Below are 25,362 nucleotides of genomic sequence, written 5' to 3'. Positions count from 1 at the left end.
GCAGAGAAATAAACTCTCGCTCTTTTTCCTGGGGTACCCCTGCATGAGTAATGGGGAAGGGTTGGCCAGCTTTCCTCTCATCCTGGGCTCGGTCTCCTTGACACATTTATTTTTTGGGGGGTAGTGGGGATGGAACCAAGGGGCATTCTACATCCAAGCTCCACCTCAAGCCCTCTTTTTTTGTTCTTTAATTTGATACAGGTTCTCACTAAGTTGCAGAGGGCCTCACTTAGTAGTAGTTGAAGCTGCCCACACAGTTAAGCTCCTCCTGTCTCAGCCTTCCAGTACTGACATTACAAGCGTGTTCCACCATGCCTAGATTCCCCAGAACTTCTTATTTTTTTAATTTTGAGAATAAGTTGTCCAGGCTGGCCTTGAACCTGCTATCTTCCTTTCTCAACCTTTCTACTAGCTGAACTTGCAGACTTGTGCCACCATAGATTTTGTGTGAGGAGGGCCTTGCTAACTTGTTGAGGCTGCCTTTGAATCTACATTCCTCCTGTTTCAGTCTCCTAAATGTCAGCAAGCTCCACAACAAGCCCTATTTTTTGCTGCTCTCCCTTGTTCAGCTGCAAAAAGTGAGCAGATTTTATTTAGATCAAACAGGGCTGCTGGTGTTCCCTCTTTTTTCTTCTTTCTTCCACGAGGGTGTGTTTTGGCTGCAATTGCATGAAATCTCGGTGGTGTAGACCAGTGGCGATGGATCTAGGAGTTTACCAACTGAAGCGTTTTTCAATTTCTTTCTTGTCATCTTTGCTGGGGACTGAAAACGCCTCTGTGAGACTTAACAATAGCTCTTCTGGTGCAAGTGTGTTAGCTATCGATGACAAAATAGAGCAAGCTATGGATCTGGTGAGAAGCCATGTGCTATATGCAGTTAGAGAGGAAGTGGAGTTCTTCAAAGAGCAAATCAAAGAATAGAGAAAAATTCCCAGCTGGAGCAATCTGCTGAAGACACTGGCCAGTCCTGAACAGCTTGTCCAGCTTCAGGCCCAGCTGCTGACTGGTTTCCCTCCTGCAACCACACAGCAACAGGAAACCACTTAGCCCCCAGCCCAGCCAGCGTCCCAGGGCTCAGGACCAACCGCGTAGCCTGCCATGCCCCCGCAGAACCGGCTGCTGCTGTCCGAACTGAATGTAATAGGGAGAGTCCGCCACCGTGGCCGCCCATTTCATTGCTTGCTGTAAGAGACGTGAGACTGAAATATGCCATTATCTCTTTTCTTCCGGTATTAAACACTCGTAGGCTTTTGGCTTGAAGACATTTATTAGTTTGGTGAATTAGAGGTTAATCAGAGAATTAACAGAGGGTTACCCTGTGCAGCTGTGTAGATATCTGAGGAATGGTGTAATTGGTGAAGAGCTGTGTACCTTTCCATCTCTTCCCCACTCCCCACATCCACACCCAAAAATTCTCTCTTCTCCTGGCTGGTAGTGTACAGCCTGGGGTTAGGAAGCGGAGGAGCCCCTTGCTGGACTGTGCGCTCTCCTCTCCTCCCCTCGAGGGACTTGAAAGGGAGGCAGGAGACAAGACTGAAATGAGAGGGGAGCAGTTTGTTAGACAAATTGACCACTGTCACCGAATCCCATAAAGACAACAATAGTACTGTGGCTCTTTTCTGAAACAGCAAGTAACACAAAACTATTAGTGATAGCTGGGCGTGGTGGCGCACGCTTGTAATCCCCGCCCTTGGGAGGCTGAGACAGGAGGATCGCTCAGGTTCGAAGCCAGCCTCTGCTGGTTTAAGAGACCCTGTTTCCAAATAAAAATATAAAATAGGCCTGGGAGTGTAGCCTGGAGGTAGAAGGCCCCTGGGTTCCATCCCCAGTACTACCCCCCCAAAAAGACCCCAAAACTATTAGTGATAAAACCGTGACAGGTAGCTGGGACCTAGGCTATCCTACCCTGAATGTTGTTTTTCTTATTGTGTATTTGTACAAAAGAGGACTATACCTACTATGTAGATTGTACAGATTGAAATGTAAGTGTTTCATGGGCTGTCTGAAGAGGTGCGGACTGTCTTTTATAGAGATCTACATAAAAAACAGCCACATGAAAAAAACCACACCTGAAGAAATTTTTAAGATATTGGCATAGTTACTCACTTTACGTAATCTGAAATCTAGCGGCTGAATAACCTGAAGAAAAATCTTGTTTGCTGAAGTGTTTGGATTGAGCTGGGTGATTGCTTTAAGAAATGATGAGTTCTATCTAATGCAATGGGTTTCCCAGCAGAGGTTTCAGCGTATTCACCTTTAAAGTAGTTATATGCATGTATTTCATTGCATGTTCTCTACAGAGTTGTAAAGTGTCACTGATTTTTTTTTTTTTTTTTTTTTTTGTGGTACTGGGGTTCCTGGGAACCCTTCTACCTCCGGGCTACACTCCCAGACCTAGTTTATGTTTTTATTTGGAAACAGGGTCTCTTAAGCCACCGTGGCTGGCTTCGAACCTGCGCGATCCTCCTGTCTCCGCATCCCAAGCGCAGGGATTACAAGCGTGCGCCACCACGCCCGGCCTATTCTTTATTTTTGAAATAGGCTCTCACTAAGTTGCAGAGGGACTCACGAAGTGACTGAGGCTGACCACAAACCTGTGACTGGGGATTGAACCTGGGGGCATTCCATCTCCAAGCTATGCCCCCAGACCTATTTTTTAATTTTTATTGGAAACAGGATCTCATTAAGTTGATGAGAGTCTCACTACTTGCTGAGACTGTCCTCAAACTTGTGATCCTCCTGTCTCAGCCTCCCAGGTACTGGGATTACAGGTGCGTGCCACCACACCTGTTTTTTTTTTTTTGGAGGGAGGAGCTATTTTGAATAAGATGTATGACTTCTTGCATATAAGCTTTGAAGGACATTAGGATCTGTTTCCCTCGACTCTATATGTAAGAATAGAATTGTTGAATCATAGAGTAAGTAAACACTTTCGGTTTTCTAAGAAAACTCCAGCATCCTGGAGTTTTTGTAGATATATCTCATAAGAATTGTAGTTTTCAAAGAAATAAAATTCAAATCAAGATCATTTTTGTTAAACAATGGGGTTAGTGCAAAAGGGAGATTCCTAGGAGTGGTGGTCAGGCTGTTTACTTACTCTGGCAGAGTCAAGCCTAAAACAAAAATCTTTGTTTCCTTTATTTTTTCCCAATATTTTGTCTTTATATGCATACCCTTTCTTCTCCCCCTCTATGTTTCTGCATCTTTCCTAGGATCCATTCCTTCATCCTTCATTGGTAGGCTCTGAAGCAGGTGAGACACATGGTCTCATGACTCTCTGTGTTCTTCTTGGTCTGGTTCATGCCTCTCATAGCAGGTGCAGAAATACCTATAATCCACCTGAAGCATCCAACCAAGCCAGGCAGGCAGGTGGCCTGAGTACTCATCTCCCAATGACAAGCCCAGATTTTGTGCCCCAAAGGCACGCACATGAGGAATTTCTGGTGGATTTTATGGCTGTACACTATCACCAAGCTACCATGATAGCCAGGAGCTGGAGAAGAACCTAATGGAATGTAATCCTTCCAGCGGTCAACCCAGAGAGGTGGGTTAGGGTGGGAAGAGTAGCCATTGATTATGCCTCTCTCTGGGGCAGGACTGAGGTGGGACAATCCCATATAAGGTAAAGCCCATAGTCAGTTTTCAAAGACAAATGTGGTTGGGTGGAGAGGTTTGAAAAGATAATAACAGAGTTAGGAGGTGGCAATGAGAAGCAAGAGACAGAAAAGACTTAGATTAGAGCCCTAGCTGGGCGTGGTGGTGCACCCTTGTAATCCCAGCATTCGGGAGGCTGAGACCGGAGGATTGCAGTTCGCGGACAGCCTCAGCTACTTAGTAAGGCCCTTTGCAACTCAGTGAAGCCCTGTTTCAAAGTAAAGAATAAAAAATAGGGTAGGGGGTGTAGCTCGGAGGTTGAATGCCCCTGAGTTCCATCCCCAGTCCCGCAAAAAAAAAAAAAAAAAAAAAAAAAAAAAAGAGATTGGAGCCCTAGAAGCCAGGGAAGAGAGGAAGCACCAAATAGGAGGGATAATTCTGGGGAATAATTTATAACATTTGGTTCTTATTTGGGTATCTGGACTATTTTCCTCTACTTGAAGTTTTGAGATTCAATTACATTTTTGCATGTATTACTAGCAGTGCATTTTTTTTTTTTTTTGGTTGTACTGGGAGTGGAACCCAGGGGCTTTTCTATCTCTGGGCTATACTCCCAAACCTATTTTATACTTTTATTTGGAAACAGCATCTTACTAAGTTGCTGAGAGCCTCACTAAGTAACTGAGGCTGGCTTCGAACCTGTGAGATCCTCCTGTCTCAGCCTCCCAAGTGCTGGGATTACAAGCGGGTGCCACCATGCCTGGCTAGCAGTACATTTTTTTTAAATAACTAAGTAATATTCTATTATATGGACATGCCATATTTATCTTTTCAACTATACAGACATTTAGACTCTCTCCAGCTATGAATTATTATGAATAAAGCTCTTATAAACACTGTTGTTAGGGGAGTGGTGAGTTGGCCTGGGCCACCCTCCCCCCCATGTCATTTTGGCGTGGGGCTGTAACTATTTTCTGTATTTCTATTTTCTGTATTTCTATCTTTTTAATAAACTTCTTTAAATCTTCAAAAAAAAAAAAAAAACCCCACAAACACTATTGTTAGTTTCCTCCTCCTCCTCCTTCTTCTTCTTCTTCTTCTTCTTCTTCTTCTTCTTCTTCTTCTTCTTCTTCTTCTTCCTCCTCCTCCTCCTCCTCCTCCTCCTCCTCCTCCTCCTCTTCTTCTTCTTCTTCTTCTTCTTCTTCTTCTTCTTCTTTTTTGTGTGATACTGGGGTTCCTGGAAGCCCTTCTACCTCCAGGCTACGCTTCCAGACCTATTTTTATGCTTTTTAAATTTGGAAACAGAGTCTCTTTAAGCCAGCGCGGCTGGCTTCAAACCTGCACGATCCTCCTGTCTCTGCCTCCCAAGCGTGGGGATTACAAGCGTGCGCCACCATGCCCGGTCTGTTAGTCTATTTCTGGAGGTATACCTTAATTTCCTTCAGGCAAATACCTAGTAATAGAATTGTTGGATAACAGAATGGACGCACATTTAACACTATGAAACTGCTTAAGAGTTCTGCAAAGTGATTCTCATAACCCCTCCCTCATCACTCCACCAACCCCAAGCTTCCCGCAGCTAGGGCATGCGCATTTCTAACCCTCTCATAGGCGGGCTGGTGGTAGCACGAGGCGCTGCGTCACTGATCATCCGTAAAGCGCCTGATAGGGCTCACTGCGCAGGCTCAGGGCACCGCCAGCCTCGTGAGCCTGGTGACTTGGCTGCAAGCCTAGGCGCCATCTTGAGTTCACGCTGGCAACAAGCCTGGGTGCCATCTCGGTCCAGCCGAGTGGGCCCCGACATGATTCCTTGACTTCACACTTCCACTTGTGATTTGCCAGGGTTCTGGCTGCTTTGAACACTTCACCAACACCTGCTGTCATTGGCGCTTTTTATTTTCAGCCAGGCTACTGGGTTTGAAAAGGCGTATCACCGTGGCTTAAACTTGCATTTCCCCGATGACTGTGATGTTGAACACCTTATCGTGTTCTCACTGGCCATTTGTATATCTTCTTTTGTGAAGTATCAGTTCAAGTGTTTGCCCATTTAAAAAATCTGGCTGTTTTCTGGGTGCAGTGGTGCACGTCTGTAATCCCAGTACCTGGGAGGCTGAGACAGGAAGATCACTGATTCGAGAGGACAGCCTTAGCAAGTAGTGAGATAATGAGACCCAGTTTCAAAATAAAAAATAAAATCAGGCTGTGGGTGTATCTTAGAGGTAGAATGCCCCTGGGTTCAAGCCTTAGTAACACACACACACACACACACACACACACACACACACACTGCATATTTTCCCCATTGATTGATCTTCCCATTTTATTATTGGTGTCTGTGTGTGTGTGTATGCGTGTGTGTGTGTGTAGGCCTGAGGATTGAACCTAGAGGAATTCTACCTCTGAGCTATACCCCTAGCCCAATTTTATTTTTTATTTGCAGACAGGGTCTCACCAAGTTGCTGAGGCTGGCCTTGAGCCTATGATCTTCCCATCTCAGCCTCCTAAGCACTGGGATTACAGGTGAGTGCCATCACACTCCACTAGTGGTAATCTTTTGATAAACATAAAATTTTCACTTTGATGGAATATAATTTATCATTTTTTTTCTTTTATGGCTCATGCTTTGATTTTTTTTTCTCCAAAAATTAAATGAAACTGGCTCACCACAAGTCATTAAGATACTCTCTCGTGTTTTCTTCCAGAAACTTTATAGTTTTGTCTTTTATACTGAGTGTATAGTTTTTCTCAAATTGTGTGTGTGTGTGAGGCGAAGTAAGAATCGGAACTCTTTTTGTGCATGTGTGTGTGGTGCTGGGGATGGAACCCAGGGGCATTTTACCTCCCAGCTACAACCCCAACCCAATGTTTTATTCTTTATTTTGAAACAGGGTCTCACTAAGTTACAGAGGGCCTCTCTAAGTAGATGAGGCCGGCCGCCTCCCAAGTACTGGGATTATAGACGTGTACCAACACACCTGGCCAGGACTCTTCCCCCCCACCCCATGAATTTATCTTATTAAACATTAGTTTATTAAAAAGGCTTTTCTTCTTCCTCTCCCCACTGGATTACTTTGGCACCCCTGTGGAGCCTCAATTAGCACCATGTGAATGGATTCATTTCTCTCTTGCCTTCCATTGTTTCAGTTGACTGGGGCAGAGGGCCCCCGCTTAGATCTCTGTCCACAGCACCTTTCTGTCTCCCCCTGGCTCACCCACCTTCCTTTTCCCTCACATCTTCCCATATTCCTTTCTTTTTTTCCTTAGGAATTCCAGCACCAGAATCTCTGTACAAGCCATTTCCTTGGCAGTGTTTCAAAAACACATACAATACTGTCACTCCTGCAGGAACTGCATTTGCCTTGGTGTGGTTTTGAGGGGACAACAGCTGGGTGGCCTGCCTGAATTGTACTGGATTTAGAGTTAATCACCACTTTCTCTATTTTCATGTTGTCTGTTCACTCCTCAAGCATCAGCACTTATCATACTGTATTGAAACGCTTCATTGTCTGTCCCCTTCACTTCACTGTCTTTTTTTAGAGGACAAGGACATTGCTTTGTTCATCTCCAAAGTGCCAAGGCATCGCATACATTTGAACCTTTGAGGACCCGCCCAATGAATATCTGAAGTAAATAACCAGATTTTAAGATGATCATAGACTGTACAATGATCAATTATTTGCGTACAATAAAATATTCTTCAAAAAAATCTAAATGCTAGCTGGCCATGGTGGTGCATGCCTACAGTCCCAGTGCTTGATAATCCCAGTACTTGGGAGGCCAAGACATGAGCATCACAAGTTCAAAGACAGCCTCAGCAACCTAGGGAGACCCGGTTTTAAAGCAAAAAATAAAAAAGAACTGGGGCTGTAGCTCAGAGGTAGAATGCCCCTGGGTTTAATCCCCAGTACCACACACATACAAAAAATATAAATGCTTCTGTTTACAAATATTTCAATTGCTTAATTATTGTTTCATTTAATTATCAAAATAAATTTCTTGTGCAATACTTGGAATTGAATCCAGGACAATTCTATATCTGAGCCACATTCCCAACCAGCCGTGTGTGTGTGTGTGTGTGTGTGTGTGTGTGTGTGTGTGTGTGTGTGTGTGTGTGGTGTTACTGGGACTCGAACTCAGGGGCATTCTACCTCTGAGCTACACTTTCAATTCTATTTGTTAAGTTTCTTAGGCTAACTTCAGAACTGAGATCCTCCTGTCTCAGCCTCCCAAGTACTGGGATTACAGGTGTGTGCCACCACTCTCGGCTTTCAATACAATTTTTTATTTGTGTTCCTAAAATATTTGTAAAAGAGCCGGGTGTGGTGGCGCACGTTTGTAATCCCAGCATTCGGGAGGCTGAGACCGGAGGATTGCGGTTCGCGGATAGCCTCAGCTACTTAGTGAGGCCCTCTGCAACTCAGTGAGACCCTGTTTCAAAATAAAGAATAAAACGCCGGGCGTGGTGGCGCACGCCTGTAATCCCCGCGCTTGGGAGGCGGAGACAGGAGGATCGCGCAGGTTCGAAGTCAGCCGCGCTGGCTTAAGAGACCCTGTTTCCAAATAAAAATATAAAAAATAGGTCTGGGAGTGTAGCCCAGAGGTAGAAGGGCTTCCAGGAACCCCAGTACCACCAAAAAAAAAAAAAAAAAAAAAAAAAAGAATAAAAAATTGGGCGGCAGGGGGTGTGGCTTGGAGGTCGAATGCCTCTGGGTTCCATCCCCAGACCCGCAAAAAAAAAAAAAAAAAAAAAAAAAAAAAAAAATTGTAAAAGGATCACAATTTTGCCTTGTTTGAAATTTCTGTTTTAATAATGGACATTTTCTCAATAATGTATGAATAAAATGTCTTCAGAAAATTATGCCATTTTTGTTAATCAGCAGTTTTTCCATTTAAGCAGAAATGGGTCTCTTGGCAAATGCTGCTTTAAGATCTAACTAACAATTTCAAGGAATTGCCTTTCTATGCACCAGTGGAGAAAACCAACAATTGCAATCATATGTGAAAGTCACTAGAGACATAGAGAAGCTGGACACACTTCCAATTTCCACTTCTGCCTGGGAAACTCAGAACAGATAGAGTTGTGTCTGACTAGGAGTGTGTTTTAGTGGTAGAGTGCTTGCCTAGCATTCAGGACACCCTGGGTTCAATCCCCAGCACCTCTAGATATGAAAGACAGATGCCAAGTCTTCCCTCTCTTCCTCCTCCTCCTCCCCCACCTCCTTCTCTCTTTTTCTCCTTTTTCTCTTGTTTCTGTCTCTATCATCCTTCCTCACCCTGCTGTTCTCTTCCAGCATTCCCTCCTCTACAAGGGAGAGAGATTGAATTCTATCCCTATCAGTTAGCATTCTATTGCCCTTTGTGTTTGAACCCCACTGGTGAGAAGAGAAATTGGAAAAGGGAACGTACATGATGTACATTCACAAACATACCAAAGTCAGTCACTAAGCCAAACATGAGAAGGAATGTGGGGGTGGGGGAGGGGTTGGCATGGGAATTGGGGAATAAGTGATGAGTGCATGGCTGCCTCCACCATAAAAAAATGACACTACTCGGAACCCTACAAGTATCTGTTATTGTATATATATATATATATATATATATATATAATTTTTTTTTTTGGTGGTACTGGGGGTGGAACCCAGAGGCTTTCTACCTCCAGGCTATACTGCCAGACCTATTTTATATTTTATTTGGAAACAGGGTCTCACTAAGTTGCTGAGAGCCTAAGTAGCTGAGGCTGGCTTCGAACCTGTGCGCTCCTCCTGTCTCAGCCTCCCAAGCGTGGGGATTACAAGCATGTGCCACCACGCCTGGCTACCATCATTATAATTTAGAATCATTCCTATGACTTGTTACAGGGGCTGGGGATGTAGCTCAGTCATAGCACGCTTGGTTAGCATGTGTGCAGCTCTGGGTTTATCACCGCACCGCACAAGCAAAGACTTGTGGAAAACGCCTTTTTTCAGCTTCCAGCTTAGCATGTGGAAGAGGTGCTTTGTAGCAGTGAAGAGGCTGGAAGGACCATCTCCAGCGCTATCACTGGGTTTGGCACATATCTTTGGAGCTTTGTTTCTTCAGTTGTAAAAAGGAGGCCAGTGGCTACTTAAAGTGTTAAATGAGATAAATACGATGTACAAAAGCTCTGTGAAAACTCCATGAAAGCCTCAGTTGCTTGATTTATCTCTCAGTTATCTTCTTTCTAAAGGCGATAATAGCCAGGTGTGGTGGCCCACGCTTGTCATCCTAGTACTTGGGAGGCTGAGACAGTAGGATCTGGGTTCACGGCCAGCCTGAGCTACTTAGTGAGGTCCTCTGCAACTTAGTGAGACTCTCTTTCAAAATAAAGAATAAAAAATAGGGCTGGGGGTGTAGCTTTGAGGTAGAATACTTCTAGGTTCAATCCCCAATGCTGCAAAACAAACAAACAAACAAACAAACAAACAAACAAATGCAATAATAGAGGCTGAGACTAGAGGATCACTGGTTCGCGGCCAGCCTCTGCTACTTGTGCGGACCTCTGCAACTTAGACCCTATTTCAAATAAAAGAATAAAAATGGGGCTGGGGGTATAGCTCAACGGTAGAATCCTCCTGGGTTCCATCCCCAGTACCCTTACCACTTAAAAAAAAAAAGGCAATAAAAATGGGCCTACCTGATAAGCTTTTAATACTGCAAATGAGTGAATAAATGCAAAAACAATCCTGACCCAGTGCTTAATAAATATTAGCTATCGGTAGTAAATGCTCCGTGAGAGGGCGTGTCAAATTTTAAACACGTTTTCATTTTTCCACTAGAGCCTGCACCCAGCAAGCACTTAAAAGTCTTCAGGATAATTGAAGAATGGAACGCTTCTGCCCGCAGAATGCGCCCCAGGGGGCGCTCGCTGGTTAGACAGTGCTAGACCGGAACCCAAAGCTTGGGATGCTGCCGGCGCCGGAACCTCTTTGTGCTGGACGCGGGCGCCGGAAGTGGTGCGGGCGGGCTCGGCGCTGCTGGATGAAATCCGCCGCCCAGCCAAGATGCTGCTGGACCTGTCGGAGGAGCATAAGGAGCACCTGGCCTTCCTGCCGCGAGTGGACAGCGCGGGTAGGGGGTAAAGGGCCGTGATCGGGGCTGGGGAGGCGGCAGGGGCGCCCGGGGCTCACGGCCTCCCGCCTTTGTTGCAGTGGTGGCGGAGTTCGGGCGGATCGCGGTGGAGTTCCTGAGGCGAGGCTCGAACCCGAAGATCTACGAAGGCGCCGCCAGTAAGAAGGGGAAGCCCGGCTCTGCGAGCTGCGGGGAAAGTGGGGGCCGTTCTGTCTCCCGAGAGAGGAAAGGGGTCCTTCCTGTCGTAGGGTCTTGTCCTCATTGCAAAACCAGCAGAGCTCCAGGAATTTTAAGGCTTCTATGAAGTCATTTCTTCATGTTTAAAATGAACACAGTATCATCCGCTTTTCAAAAGTACTATGATAGCCGGACGTGGTGGCGCACGCTTGTAATCTCGGCATTTTGGGGCTGAGACAAGAGATTGTGGTTCAAGGACAGCCTCAGCCACTTAGTGAGACCCTTTGTAACTCAGATCCTGTTTCAAAAAAAAAAAAAAATTGGGTTGGAGGGGTGTAGCTCGGAGGTAGATTGCCCCTGGGTTCAATCCCCAATACCGAAAAAAAAAAAAAGTACTATGATTCTTAATAAATACCGTATACCAGGCTAGGTGCGGTGGTGCACATTTCTAATTTTAATACTTCGGAGGCTGAGACAGGAAGGTCGCAGCCTCTGCAACTTAGTGAGACCCTGTTTTGAAATAAAAATAAAATAGGCCTGGGATAGGCCTGGGGGAGTGTAGCTAGAACACCCCTGAGTTAAATCCCCAATAGTAACCAACCAATCAGCCAACACACTATACCAAAGACAATCAAAGAGGTGGGTCAGCTGTAAATATCCAAGTGTGTGTGTGTGTGTGGTTATTATTAGCTGTCCAGGGAGCTGCTTTTGTTTAAGTTTTGGTTCCCCTCTGGGATTAAATCAGTCTTTTTTTGAGTTCCTCTTCTGCCAGGCATGAAAGAGAAGGGATGTATGTCTGGTACATGCATCCATAAGTCTCCGTAAGTTTGCATTTTGTTGTGGTTCAGTGGAGGGAGTGGGGTAAGAAAGAACAAGAGGCTCTGGCCAACTTAAGCTTTTTTATTGTAGTGTTTGAAACCATGGAATGATTGAAAGTATTTAAGGATACCACACAATAATTTATTTGTTCATTTATCCTTTTCTTTCTTAGGAAAACTCAATGTGAGTAGTGACACAGTCCAGCATGGTGTGGAAGGACTAACCTATCTCCTTACAGAGAGCTCAAAGCTCATGGTAAGAGCTTCTCTAGACTCTTTTGTATCATGTGGGTCCTTTAAAAAGGTCCAGTGTACTCTACATCAGATTTGGCAAATACCTGTGTATTTTAATACAGTTACGAATGGTTTATAGTTAGTATTGCGAAGACATACCTAAACAATGTTTATAACATCGTCTTTCAATTTGGATACCTCTTACTAGTACAAATTAAAATTGTCTCTTAATTTTTTATGTTGTCAAAATTTCTGCCATAGTATATGTAGTCAATGAGAAGAAAGAATGAAATAATTTATTTTGTTTGCATGTCAGTAGTATCTGGCTTCATGGAGAATAGGAGATAAAACTGGGCATCGTAATTATTTGTATTCTTTTAGAAAATATTTTTACTTAACAGTAACTCAGAAGAGTTCCTTACTGTAAGTAAGGAATGGTTGTCTTTAAAAGGAGTGTTATAGACAGAAATGAATTGAAGGATATCAAATACATCTTTTGTGTATAACCAGCATTTTAGCATTTACTAGACAAAAATAAGTAATGTTCTTTTTTTTTTGGTGGGTCTGGGGATGGAACCCAGGGGCATTCAACCTCCGAGCTACATCCCCTGCCCTATTTTTTATTCTTTACTTTGAAATAGGGTCTCATTGAGCTGCAAAGGGCCTCACTAAGTACTGAGGCTGTCTGTGAACTGTGATCCTCCGGTCTCAGCCTCCCGAATGCTGGGATTACAAGCTTGCGCCACCACGCCTGGCTAATAATGTTCTATTAAACTCCATTCAATTTTAGATTTCTGAACTGGATTTCCAAGACTCTGTTTTTGTTCTGGGATTCTCTGAAGAACTGAACAAATTACTGCTTCAGCTTTACCTGGACAACAGAAAGGAAATCAGAACTATTCTGGGTGAACTGGCACCTGACCTTCCCAGTTACCACAACCTTGAATGGCGGCTAGATGTACAGGTATGTCTCTTAATATATTTTTAACCTGACATAGAATACATCTATCCATTCATCTATCATTTTTGTGGCACTGAGGGCTGAACTCAAGGGCATTCTACCTCCAAGCTAAACCCCAGCCCTGCTTTTTGTTCTATACTTTGAAATAGGGTCTCACTGAGCTGCAAAGGGCCTCACTAAGTAGCTGAGGCTGTCCGCGAACCACAATCCTCCTGTCTCAGCCTCCCGAATGCTGGGATTACAAGCGTGTGCCACCACACCCGGCTTTTAACGTTTTGTTTTGAAACAGGATCTTGTTAGGTTGTTGGGAGTCTCGCTCGCTGCGTTGCTGAGGCTGCTCTTGAGCCTGCGGTCCTCCTGTCTCAGTCTCCCAAGTACTGGGATTATAAGTGTGTACCACCACGCTTGGCTAAAATGTCACTATTTTATTTTTTGTTAAAGCTTTTCCTAATCATACCGACATAAACAAAACTACGTGAAACTACATTGAAATACAGATGTCACCTTCATTTATGCAATTATATTCTCTTTTTCCCCTTCAGAACCTTATTATTTGTCTTTTGTGAAATGCTTATTTAGATCATCAGTGCAGCCGGGCGTGGTGGCGCACGCTTGGAGGCTGAGACAGGAGGATCGCACAGGTTCGAAGCCAGCCTCAGCTACTTAATGAGGCTCTCAGCAACTTAGTGAGACCCTGTTTCCAAATAAAATATAAAATAGATCTGGGAGTATAGCTCGGAGGTAGAAAGCCTCTGGGTTCCACCCCCAGTGCCACCAAAAATAAATAAATAAATAGATCATCAGTGCATTTATCTTTTGTGTTTGGAGGTGTTTTTGTTTTTGTTTTTTTTTTCCTTTTATGGTACTGGGGATTGAACCCAGGGACATTCTAGTCTACACTACTAGCCTTGTTTTATGTTTATTTTGAAATGGGGTCTCACTAAGTTGCTGGGGTTAGTCTGGAACCCGCAATTCTCTTGTCTCAGCCTCGCTGAGTCCTGTGATTGCAGGTATGTGCCACCACACCCGGTGGAGGGAGGAAGTGGTTCTTAATACATCAGAGGAGTTTGTCATATATTCTCAATACTCATTTTTTTTTTTTAGGGGGAGTTATATACATGTTGCTAAATATGTTTTCCCACTTTATGGGATGTGTTTTCACCACCTGTAGATAGTTAAATTTATCCATTTTGTCTTTATGGTTTGCTCATTTTGTGTGATGCTTAAGAATTCTTTTCAAGCCGGGCGTAGTGGCCCAGGCTTATAATCCCAGTACTTGGGAGGCTGAGACAGGAGGATCGCAGGTTCAAAGCCAGCCTCAGCTACTTAGTGAGGCCCTGTTTCAAAATAAAAAAATAAAATAAAATAGGGTTCGGTATGTAGCTCAGAGGTTTTAAAGTTTCCTTTTCACTTGGAAGTCTTTGATTCAGTCTTGAATTTGAGTTTTGTGTACAGTGTAAGATAGCTGTAAATACTATATATTCTGTATGCTTATTAGATAACTGTTATGCTCTTGTTCCCTGTAAAAATCAAGCTTGCTAGCAGAAGTCTCAGGCAACAGATTAAACCAGCAGTGACTTTAAAGCTGCACCTTAATCAGAATGGAGAGCACACCACCAAAGCGCTGCAGACCGACCCAGCCACCCTGCTTCACTTAGTTCAGCAACTGGAACAAGCGTTGGAGGAGATGAAAACCAGCCACTGCAGGAGAGTAGTCCGCAGCATCAAGTAGCGCCAGTTTCAAGCCCTTTGAATTATTTGTGAAATGATGATATCCTGGAATTGCTTTTCAAAATTAAGTTTTACCAGCTGAGCGTGGTGGCACACACCTGTAATCCTAGTACTTGGAAGCCTGAGACCAGGAGTATTGGGGGCAAGACCCTTAGCAGTTTAGCAAAACTGTTCCAGAATAAAAAGTAGAGCCAAGTGTGATGGAGCATGCCTGTAATCCCAGTACTTGGAAGGCTGAGACAGGATGATCATGGGTTCAAGGACGGCCTCAGCAAGTTGTGAGACTCTCATGAACCTAGCAAGACCTTGTTTCCAAATAAAAATAAAAGAGCTGGGGTGAGGCTCAGAGGTAGAATGCCCCTGGGTTCAATCTTCAGTATCATAAAAAAAAAGAATAAATAAATAAAATAAGGCTGGGGAGTAGCTCAGAGGTAGAATGCCCCTGGGTTCAATCCCCAGAACCAAAATTAATATTTTATTAACCTATAGTATTAAATAGATTACATGAAATTTCTTTTCTTATTCCAGGATATTGAGGTCATGATCAGAAGCTAAAGTTCCTTTTCTGGTGCTAAATGTGGTCAGCTTCTGGACAGATTGAATTGTATTTTGTATTTTAAATATGTAAATAGGACTGAACCAACTATAATGAATCTATACTGTTCATGTCTTCTGTATATATGAATGTTTATCCTGTTTTGGTACTTTTCCATCTGTTTAACTTAATTCTTTTCTTCCTTATTGATCAAAATTTGAAAATAAAATTTACAGTGTAACACCATTACCATTCAGAAAATTCTAGACTGCTCAGTATTTTTTACTTTTTTTTTTTTTTTTTTGGTGGTACTGGGGTTTCTGGAAGCCCTTCTACCTCCGGGCTACACTCCCAGACCTATTTTTACATTTTTTATTTGGAAACAGGGTCTCCTAAGCCAGCGTGCGCGGCTGGCTTCGAACCTGCGCGATCCTCCTGTTTCTGCCTCCCAAGCGCGGGGATTACAAGCGTGCGCCACCACGCCCGGCTATTTTTTACTTTTAAAAGCACCCCACAGCCGGGTGTGGTGGTGCACGCTTGTGATCCCAGCATTTGGGAGGCTGAGACAGGAGGATCCGGGTTCGCAGCCAGCCTCAGCTACTTAGGCCCTCCATAACGTGATGAGACCCTGTTTCAAAATAAAGAATAAAAATTAGGGCTAGGAGTATAGCTTGGACATAGAATGACCCTGGGTTCCATCCCCAGTACCACACACACACAAAAAAGCATCTCACAATATTAATAGCTACAGAGTAATTTCAAGTATGATTTTTACAACAATTTATATTGTTAAGGCAGTTTGTATGCTTTTCTTTGTAATATTTACCATATTGCTTAAATTTGACTTGTATACATGGTTATTTAGCTTTAAGAGTACTTAAATTTATGTGATCGTATATTGTGTTTTTATTAAGGACTAATATTTTTTCTTTACCCAAAGCAAATAAGACACACTCATTTACATGTATAATGGATACAAGAGCAATATATCTGTTCTTGATTATCTGGTTATGAATTATAATCACTTTTTATAGTCTTGTTTGAATAAACTGTAAAAGATGTATCCATCTTTATTATAATACAGGCAGATATCCCTTCTTCCTTATAAACGATTTTTAAGTGGGAAACCAAAGCAGCAGGTGTGAATTTTTCAGACCAGCATGAGAAGGGGGTAGAGTCGCGGTGGCAGACTGAGGGAGAGGAATGAGGTGGAAAGGTGGAATGGGGATTCCGCCTTACCTGTGTGTCCAAGGCCTCATCCTGAGGTTCTTATGCCCACGGAGAACAACTTGGAAAGGCATTCAGAACCATCAAACTCTTAAGCTGCATTTGTAGCTCTACCAATGCTTGGCCTCTTACGAATCAGATTTTGAAGTCAGTGATGTCATGGGAACTAGAGGGCTTTCCAGGCCACAGAGGCCAGTGGCACAAGAGCATGCTTGAAATTGTCATCCTTGTCCCCTACAGGCACTGGGCTGCCCTTTTCCTCTAAATACATGATCTGCAGCTAGAAGTAAACTGTCTGTCATTATATGTCGCGTCCCTAGGGCTCTGACCAGCAGAGCCTAGGGAAGAAACACACGAACGCCGACTCTGTTGATGAAGCTCCTTCCTCTTTAATGCTCTCTCAACGCCCTCTCATGTAAAAACAACATCAGTCTTCTATCTCCTCCCTCATTACTCCACCAACCCTCCTCCGTGGCACTCTACGTCTCTGCTGCAGCACACACCGGTCACAGTGGTGGCTTTGTGAACATGTCCGTCCCAGCTCGGAGCCCGGAGCAGTCCGCCAAGAAACTGCTCTTCCTGTCCACCAACCCTCTTCGCTCCGCCCGCTAGGGCATGCGCGCTTTTTAACCTTCTCCTGGGCGGGCAGGTGGTAGCACGAGGCGCTGCGTCACTAATCATCCGTAAGGCGCCTGATAGGGCTCACTGCGCAGGCTCAGGGCACCGCCAGCCTCGTGAGCCTCGTGACTTGGCTGCAAGCCCAGGCGCCATCTTGAGTCCACGCTGGCAACAAGCCTGGGTGCCACCTCGGTCCTGCCGAGTGGGCCCCAACAATTATATATTAGCAAACTAAAATCAGAAATAGATTTTTAATTGTAGTGACAATTACTGCAATTCTCATTAATGACCTCACAAAAGGAAACTATGGATTACATGAATTGGTAGCATATGTCATTGGGTTTTATATAGCAGATTAAGCCCACTATTTTTCAGCTTTGCAAAACATACTATAGTGATGGAAAAAAAAGTAATGAGAGCTGCTCACGATGACACACACCCGTAATCCCAGCCACTCAGGAGGCCGAGGCAGGAGGATGGCAAATTCCAGGCCAGCCTGGGCAGCTTATCAAGATCCTATCTCAAAAAATAAAAAAAGGGATAGGGTGTAGCTTCATAGAGCACCCCTGGGCTCAATCCTCAGTACTGAAAAATAAATAAATAAATAAAAAGGAAAAACAAGGCCGGACGTGGTGGTGCACGCTTGTAATCCCTGCACTTGGGAGGCGGAGACAGGAGGATCACGCAGGTTCGAAGCCAGCCGCGCTGGCGTAAAAGACCCTGTTTCAAAAATATAAAATAGGTCTGGGAGTGTAGCCTGGAGGTAGAAAGGCTTCCAGGAACCCTAGTACCACCAAAAAAAAAAAAAAAAAAAAGGAAAAACAATGATAATTTTATGATATTAAAATATATACAATAAACTAGGCATTGTAGCACAGACCTGTAATCCCAATATTTGGGAGGCTAAAACAGGAGGATTGCAGGTTTGACACTAGCCTCAGCAATTTAGTGAGGATTTCGTTTCACTGCCAGTTTCTGTCTGCTTAATGAGGCCTCAGGTCAGTGAGACCCTGTTTCAAACTAAAAAATAAAACATTGGGCTGAGGAGTAGCGCGGATGTAGATTGCCCCTGGATCCAACCTCTGTACTTCCAAAAAAACAAAAAAGGAAAAAAGGAAAGGAAATCAGAAAAAGGAACTGTCATTCTTCCTGGGGTACCTCGAGTGGTGGGAACAGTTGGGCAATTTTCTGCACACCCAGGGCTAGGTCTACTTGGTACTTTTTTTTGCGCTACTAGGGATAGATTTTTATGCCATTCTATTTCCAGGCTCTTCCTCAAGCTTTATTTTTTGTTCTTTATTTTAAAACAGGGTCTGACTAAGTTGCAGAGAGCCTCACTTAGTAGTAGCTGTGGCTGGCCGCCATCTTAAGATCCTTTTGTCTCAGCCTCCCGTGTACTGGCATTACAAGCCTGTTCCAAAACACCTAGCGTCACCAGAATTTCTTATTTTTTGATTTTGAGACTCTCTAGCTTTGAACCAGCTATTTTTCTGTCTCAGCCTCTCTACTAGCTGGCATTGCAGGCATGTGCCGCTGCAGCTTTTGTTTGCGGAGGGCCTTTCTGACTTGTCGAGCCTGCCTTTGGATCTGCGGTCCTTCTGTTTCAGTCTCCCAAATGCAGAAAGCCTCAGTAGTAGCTGAGACAGAAGGACTGCAGGTTTGAGGCCAATCTTAGCAATGTAGAGAGATTCACAACAACCTAGAGAGATCCTATTTCAAAACAAAAATAAAAATGCTGGGCGTGGTGGCTCACGCTTGTAATCCCAGCACTTGGGAGGCTGAGACAGGAGGATCTTGGTTTGAGGACAGCTTCAGCTACTTAGTGAGGCATTGAGACCCTGTTTCAAAATAAAGAAAATAAAAAATAGGGCTCTGGGGCTGTAGCTTGGGGGTAGAATGCCCCTGGGTTCCATCCTTAGTACCGCAAATAAATAGACAAGTAAATAAATAAATAAAATATAAAGGGCTAGGGGTAGCTGGGCGTGGTGGCACACACTTATAATACCAGCATTGGGGAGGCTGAGACCGGAGGATTGCAGTTTGCAGACAGCCTCAGCTACTTAGGCCTTTTGCAACTTAGGAGGTGGAATGTCCCTGGGTTCAATCCCCAGGCCCGGAAAAAAAAAAGTGGGGGGGTGGTTGGGGATATAGTTCAGAGGTAAAATGCCCTGGAGTTCAAGCTCCAGTACCACCAACAAACAAAAAACCCAGAAGCAGTAGCAAATATATGGTTTTGTTAAGTTACAAAATATCTTGGGGGTGGTTTGTTTATTCAGCAGGAGATAACCAATAACAGGTATATTATTTATTTATTTTTGGTGTTTATGGAGGTCATGTATCTGAAGGAGGTCATGGGAAACTATTTGGAAGAGTCAAATCCTTTCTCCTATTTTCTTTATCTAATCAAATGCCTTTCACCATTTAGCTCTCAAATTAGGTAATCTATCTGTGTGAAGCCTCTCTTCAGAGATGGGGTAGGTGCCTTTTTTTTTGGTACTGGAGTTTAAACCAGAGGCATTCTGCCTCTGAGCTGAAACCCCTCTTCCCACACCTAGTCCTGTTTTATTTTATTTTATTTTTTTGCAGTACTGGTGATTTAACCCAGGGACAGTCTACCTCCGAGCTACACCGTAGCTCTATTTTTTCTTTCTTTCTTTCTTTCTTTCTTTCTTTCTTTCTTTCTTTCTTTCTTTCTTTCTTTCTTTCTTTCTTTCTTTCTTTCTTTTTCTTTCTTGGTACTGGGGTTCCTGGAAGCCCTTCAACCTTCGGGCTACACTCCCAGACCTATTTTTTTTTATATTTCTTATTTGGAAACAGGGTCTCTTAAGCCAGCGAGGCTGGCTCTGAACCAGCGCGATCCTCCTGTCTCTGCCTCCCAAGAGCGGGGATTACAAGCGTGCACCACCACGCCCGGCTCTTTATTTATTTTTAACAAGTGGTAACCAGTTTATTAAATTCCTGACTTAGGCATCTGCAATGGTAACTTCAACCTCCACTCCTGGAAGTAATTTGTTTAACAATCTCGGAAGGGCTGTGTAAGTCAATTAGTCGCTTGTGGATTCTCATCTGGAAGCGATCCTATGTCGTAGCGCCTTCACGACAGGTGTTTTCCTCGTAGTGATTCTCAAAGTCTTGGCAGGCATGCGAACAGGTCCTTTCACTTTGAGGTTCTTTTCTTTGGCGCCTCTGATCAAATCAGCACACACCTTTTCCAGCGACTTCACCGTTGCGGCTGGTGAGGGTAATTCCGATTCGGTGAATCGCCACCTCTGGTTCCACAGGTGTCTTTCCAGTATCTTTAAAAGCCAGGGCTGCGCAGCTTCCTGAACGACTTGCTCCTGGAGCGAAAGAACAGCGGTGAGTCAGGAGCGGGAGGGTGCACAGAAGCTCCGCCGTACTCACAGCAGTCAACCCTCGGAAAGCTATTCTTTATTTTTGAAACAGGGTCTAAGTAGCTGATGCTGGCCTCAAACCTGCGATCCTTCTTTCTCAGTACTGGGATTTCAAGTGTGTGCTACCACACTCGGCTCCTATTTTATTTTTTAATTTGAGTATTTATTTATTTACAGTACTTGGGATCGAACCCAGGAACATTCTGCCTCTGTGCTACACCCCCATCCCTTTTTATTTTTTTGTTTTGAAATCGTCTCATCAGGTTGCTGAGAGTCTTGTTACTTGCTGAGGCTGGACTCAAACCTGTGATCTCCTGTCCCAGCATCCCTAGTGCTGACGTTATAGGTGGGTGCCACCATGCTTTGCTTTATTTTTTATTTTGAACTAGGGTCTCACTAGGTTGCTCATGGTCTCCCTAAATTGCTGAGGTTGGTCTTGAACCTGCAATCCTCCTGTCTCAACCTCCCCAGTACTGGGATGACAGGCATGCAACACCATGCCCAGCTGAGGGAGGAGGGGTAGGTGCCTTTTAAAAAAATTATTATTATTGGTACTGGGGAATGAACCCAGGGGCATCTACTTCTTAGCTACACCTGCAGCCCTATTTTTTATTCTTTATTTAGAAACGGTCTCACTGAGTTGCAAAGGGCCTAAGTAGCTGTGGCTGGCCACGAATTCAGATCCTCCTGTCTTAGCCTCCCAAAAGCATGCGCCACCACACCTGGCTCATCCTTTTTGATGGGCTCCTTCATGCACTCTTCTTAGTATGGTACATTCCCCTACTTCACAATGGTAACTCCCTATTTTCCTGGTCTTGCATTCCCTGTGAAGGCCCGTGCAGGCAGAGATGGCCCGCCTCAAGCATCATTCACTGTGCCCAGACCCTGGCATAGCACGCCACATTGGTGGAAGAGCTTTTTGATCATGGATGTCATCACATCATCAGATATTTATGTATGTCCTCACCAGGTCGCCCATTCCGTTGTTGGACAGTACTGGGCATGGCGATGCTTTTCTTTATACTGGCACAAACTCTATTGATCTGCACGGTATCTGATCACTAGAGCCAGAAAGAAAAGTTTCCTGCATATTTGGGTGCAGGTGCTGAGTTCCCCTTAAATCAGCTTTCCTTCAGCCCATTGCATGCAAAACAGCTGTGGACCCTGGGTGTGTCTGGCCTGGAGCCTCTGATCGTCCTGATCACTCTTCCTCGGTTGTCAAAATCCATCTCAAAATGTGATAATAAGAATCAAAAGCTGGGCGTGGTGGCGCACGCTTGTAATACCCGCGCTTGGGAGGCTGAGACAGGAGGATCACGCAGGTTCGAAGCCAGTCTCAGCTGGTTTAAGAGACCCTGTTTCCAAATAAAAAAATATAAAATAGATCTGGGAGTGTACGGCCCAGAGGTAGAAGGACCCTGGGTTCCATCCCCAGTACCACCAACCCCCCAAAAAAATAAAAAAAAAAAACACAAAAAAAACCAGGCCCAGGCGTGATGGTGCTCTCCTGTAACCCTGGTATCTGGGAGGCTGAGACAAGAGGATCACAGGTTTGAGAGGCCAGCTTCAGCAACTTAGCTGCTTTGAAATAAAAATTAAAAGCCATTTCAAAATAAAAAAGCCGGGCATGGTGGCACACACCTGTAATCTCAGCAACTGGGAGGCTGAGACAGGAGGATTGCATGTTTGAGGTTAGCCCCAGCTACTTAATAAGACCCTCTGCAACTTAGACCTTGTTTCAAAATAAAGAATAAAATAGGTCTGAGGATGTATTTCTGACGTGGAATGCCGCTTGGTTCAATCCCTGACACCACAAAAAAATAAAAAATAGAAAAGGGCTGAAGGTGTGGCTCAGTCGATCAGAGGCCTGCCTCTGCAGAGCAGGGTGAGGGGATCACTTTCTTTGTTTAGAAGTTTCTTTTATTACTGCAACTGGAGCACATATTAATTTACTGATTCTAATGGCCCAGTGGCCTAGCAGTAGATGAAGAAATTCTGGGCCAGGGTTAATTGAAATTAAGAATGCACAGTTCAAGCCAGGCGTGGTGGCGCACGCTTGTAATCCCAGCATTCGTGAGGCTGAGACCGGAGGATCATGGTTCGCGGACAGCCTCAGCTACTTAGGCCCTCTGCAACTCAGTGAGACCCGGTTTCAAAATAAAGAATAAAAAATAGGGCAGAGGGTGTAGCTTGGAGGTCGAACGCCCCTGGGTGCCATCCCCAGACCCGCAAAAAAAAAAAAAAAAAAAAAAAAGAACGCACAGTTCATTCTTTTGAGGACAGATGTGGGCTCTTTTCACAGAACTTAAAAATGTATGTGGTAGCCTGGTATGGTGGCGCACGCTTGTAATCAGAGTTCTGAAGGCGGAGACCAGAGGATCGCAGTTCATGGACAGCCTCAGCTACTTAGCGAGGCCCTTTGCAACTCAGTGGGACCCTGTTTAAAAAAATAAAAAGACTAAAAAAATAGGGCTGGGGTGTAGCTTGGAGATACAATGCCCCTGGGTTCCATCCCCAGTACTGAAAAAAAAAAAAAAAAAAAAGCATATGGTGTGGGGCATTTGAAATGCTTTCCTGACGATAGCAATCTGCACCTTATGCAACACCTATGAGAACTGATATTGCCTAGAATTTCACATTCCATTCTGCTCAGCTCTCTTTTTTCTCCTTTTTCCCTTTTTCTTTCTTTTGTGGTACTGGGGATTGAACCCAGAGGCATTTTACCTCTGAGCTACACTCCCAGCCCTAGTATATTATTTTCAAACAGGGTCTTGCTAAGTTAATGAGAGTTTTCACTACTTGCTTCAGCTGGTCTCAAACCTGTGATCCTCCTGTCTCAGCCTCCCAAGAACTAGGATAGGATTATAGGCAAGCCCCATCACACCTGCCTGGATCCCCCCCCCCCCAATGGCACTGGGGTTGAATCCAGGGGCATCCCCCACCCTCAACCCTATTTTATTTGGAAACAGGGTCTAAGTTCCAGAGGATTTTGCTAAACGACTCAGGCTGGTCTCTAACCTGAGATCCTCCTGTTTCAGCCTCCCAAGTACTGAGATTGCAGGTCTGTGCCACCACATCCACCTTAGGGCTTGTGTTTGGCGGGAAAATTTCTATATAGCACTTGGCAAAATTCTTTGTATAATTCGACCAGATCCTATTTATAGAAGGAAAAAAAAAGGCAAGAGTCACTAAATTCTTTTCGGAGAACTGAATAGTTTTTTTTCCCCCCAGTCCTGTAGAGAATGCTCGGACAGTGGAAAAGAATGGAATCCAACCAGTTTGAACTCAAGTTTCTTTTCTACCACTCAGAAGTTGCATGATATAAGAAGTGACGAACCACTCTGAAAATCAGTTGCCTGAAGTCGAAAAAAGGACTGAATTTCCTCTCAGGGGTGTCTTCCTCTGGGTCCTGGGTGCGCGGGTGCAACCCCACGGCTGGCGCCAGGGAGGAGCGGGCGGCTCTGGGGGCCCATAGACGTCGCCGCTGGAACTTAATGTGCAGCCTCCTCCTTAGCGACGTCTATGCAGGTAAGAGGAAGCAAGGAACAGAGGCAGGTCCCTCTGAACCTCGAGATTTGTTCGTGCAGGGGCCTCTTCTCAGCGTGGACGCCTTGTGGAGGGGGTGGGACGGGGGTGTAGCTCAGGGGTAGGACTCTAGCCTTGCGTGCTTGATGCCCTGAGTTTCACCCATAACAGAGGGGGAAAAATACTCACACCTGTATGTGAGGTCGCAGGAACTCTCAGTAATGAAGATGGAAGCCTGCGCACCTGCGGAGGGAGAGCAATAGCCTTCACCTAGATAGAGATGCTAGAGATGCTTTCACAGTGCCTCGCTCCCATCCCACGCCGAGGCGAATCTCCAGCGCCCTCTAGTGTGCCTTAAACTTGTTTCGGAGCGTCTGTGGGCAGATGCTGCCATCTGCTGGTGAGAGACTTGAACTGCTCCCGGCAGGAGCTTGCAGGAGCTTGCGGGGACGGCTGGGCTTGGTCCCTGGATTCTCAGTGGGCATGGTGTGGGGAGCCATTAAGGCTTTCCCCTAGATTAATGTTTCTGACTCAGATGACTGTCCTTCGCCCAGAGTCAACAAGGTTTGGGGTTCTGGAGAGTTCAAAAAGGTCTGAGAGAAGATCAGGTGGTGATGGCACGAGGGTATTGATTAAGCTATCTGTAATATATGTGCTTTGGATTGGTCTTTATTGTATTCTGGTAGTGGTAGTACAAGGATATTGATTGAGCTGTAACTGTATCAATACCTCTGGAAAAACAAGCCTAGCGTTGGCGCAATAGAGATTGACCCAGAAGTAGGTGTCGGCCAGGAGCGTCAGCGCAATAGAGAATACTGACCCATAGTCGTCGACCAGTAGGAAATATTGACCCAAGAACAGGGGTTGGCCAGTAGAGATAGTAGGCTGGCAGCTCCCCCACGTTAAAATAAATTAAATATTCTGAGAATCAAATTCTTAGAGTTAAATTCTTCATCCTCACGCCTCTCTTCAAAACCCACACTTTTGCTGGCTGGCTCCGGCAGCCTGGGTTGGCTGCTAGAAGAGAACTAACCAGAAAGTGATTTTATTTATTTATTTATTTTATTTATATTATTTTTATATATTTTTTTTGCGGGTCTGGGGATGGAACCCAGGGGCATTCGACCTCCAATCTACACACCCTGCCCTATTTTCTAGTCTTTATTTTGAAACAGGGTCTCACTGAGTTGCGGAGGGCTTCACTAAGTAGCTGAGGCTGTCCAAGAACCACAGCCCTTCTGTCTCAGCTTCCCAAGTCCTGGGATTACAAGCGTGCGCCACCGTACCCGGTTTATGGTTTGTTTTAAAAATAGGGTCTTAGAGCTGGGCGTGGTGGTGCATGCTTGTAATCCCACCATTTGGGAGGCTGAGATTGGAGGATCGCGGTTTGCAGACAGCCTCAGCTACTTAGTGAGGCCCTCCGCAACTCAGTGAGACCCTGTTTCAAAAATAAAAAGACAGCAC

At 44.7% G+C, this 25,362-nt stretch overlaps 1 protein-coding gene and 2 pseudogenes across 3 annotated transcripts; 2 read left to right on the top strand and 1 right to left on the bottom strand.

Moving 5' to 3' along the window:
- The first annotated feature begins 669 nt into the window (after positions 1 to 669).
- LOC308267960 (TSC22 domain family protein 1-like) lies at positions 670 to 1,092 on the top strand (annotated as a pseudogene). Its single transcript has one exon. The product of its transcript is annotated as a TSC22 domain family protein 1-like (transcript).
- A 9,521-nt stretch (positions 1,093 to 10,613) lies between these two features.
- On the top strand, positions 10,614 to 14,602 carry LOC308267453 (COMM domain-containing protein 2; the record flags this gene model as incomplete). The annotated part of the gene is made up of 5 exons (XM_080702173.1): positions 10,614 to 10,680; positions 10,761 to 10,838; positions 11,849 to 11,931; positions 12,700 to 12,873; positions 14,405 to 14,602. The coding sequence occupies 5 exons, from the start codon at positions 10,614 to 10,616 to the stop codon at positions 14,600 to 14,602; spliced, it is 600 nt and encodes a 199-aa protein (XP_080558299.1).
- Positions 14,603 to 19,944: 5,342 nt separating this feature from the next.
- On the bottom strand, positions 19,945 to 21,126 carry LOC308268369 (small ribosomal subunit protein uS10-like; annotated as a pseudogene). Its single transcript has 2 exons — positions 21,096 to 21,126; positions 19,945 to 20,319 (listed from the first exon to the last, which is right to left on the bottom strand). The product of its transcript is annotated as a small ribosomal subunit protein uS10-like (transcript).
- Between the last annotated feature and the right edge of the window lie 4,236 nt (positions 21,127 to 25,362).

The sequence above is a fragment of the Muscardinus avellanarius genome (assembly GCF_963383645.1).
Source record: "Muscardinus avellanarius genome assembly, chromosome: 10".
Taxonomy (NCBI): domain Eukaryota; kingdom Metazoa; phylum Chordata; class Mammalia; order Rodentia; family Gliridae; genus Muscardinus; species Muscardinus avellanarius.
This window is presented reverse-complemented; position numbering and strand designations above follow the sequence as displayed.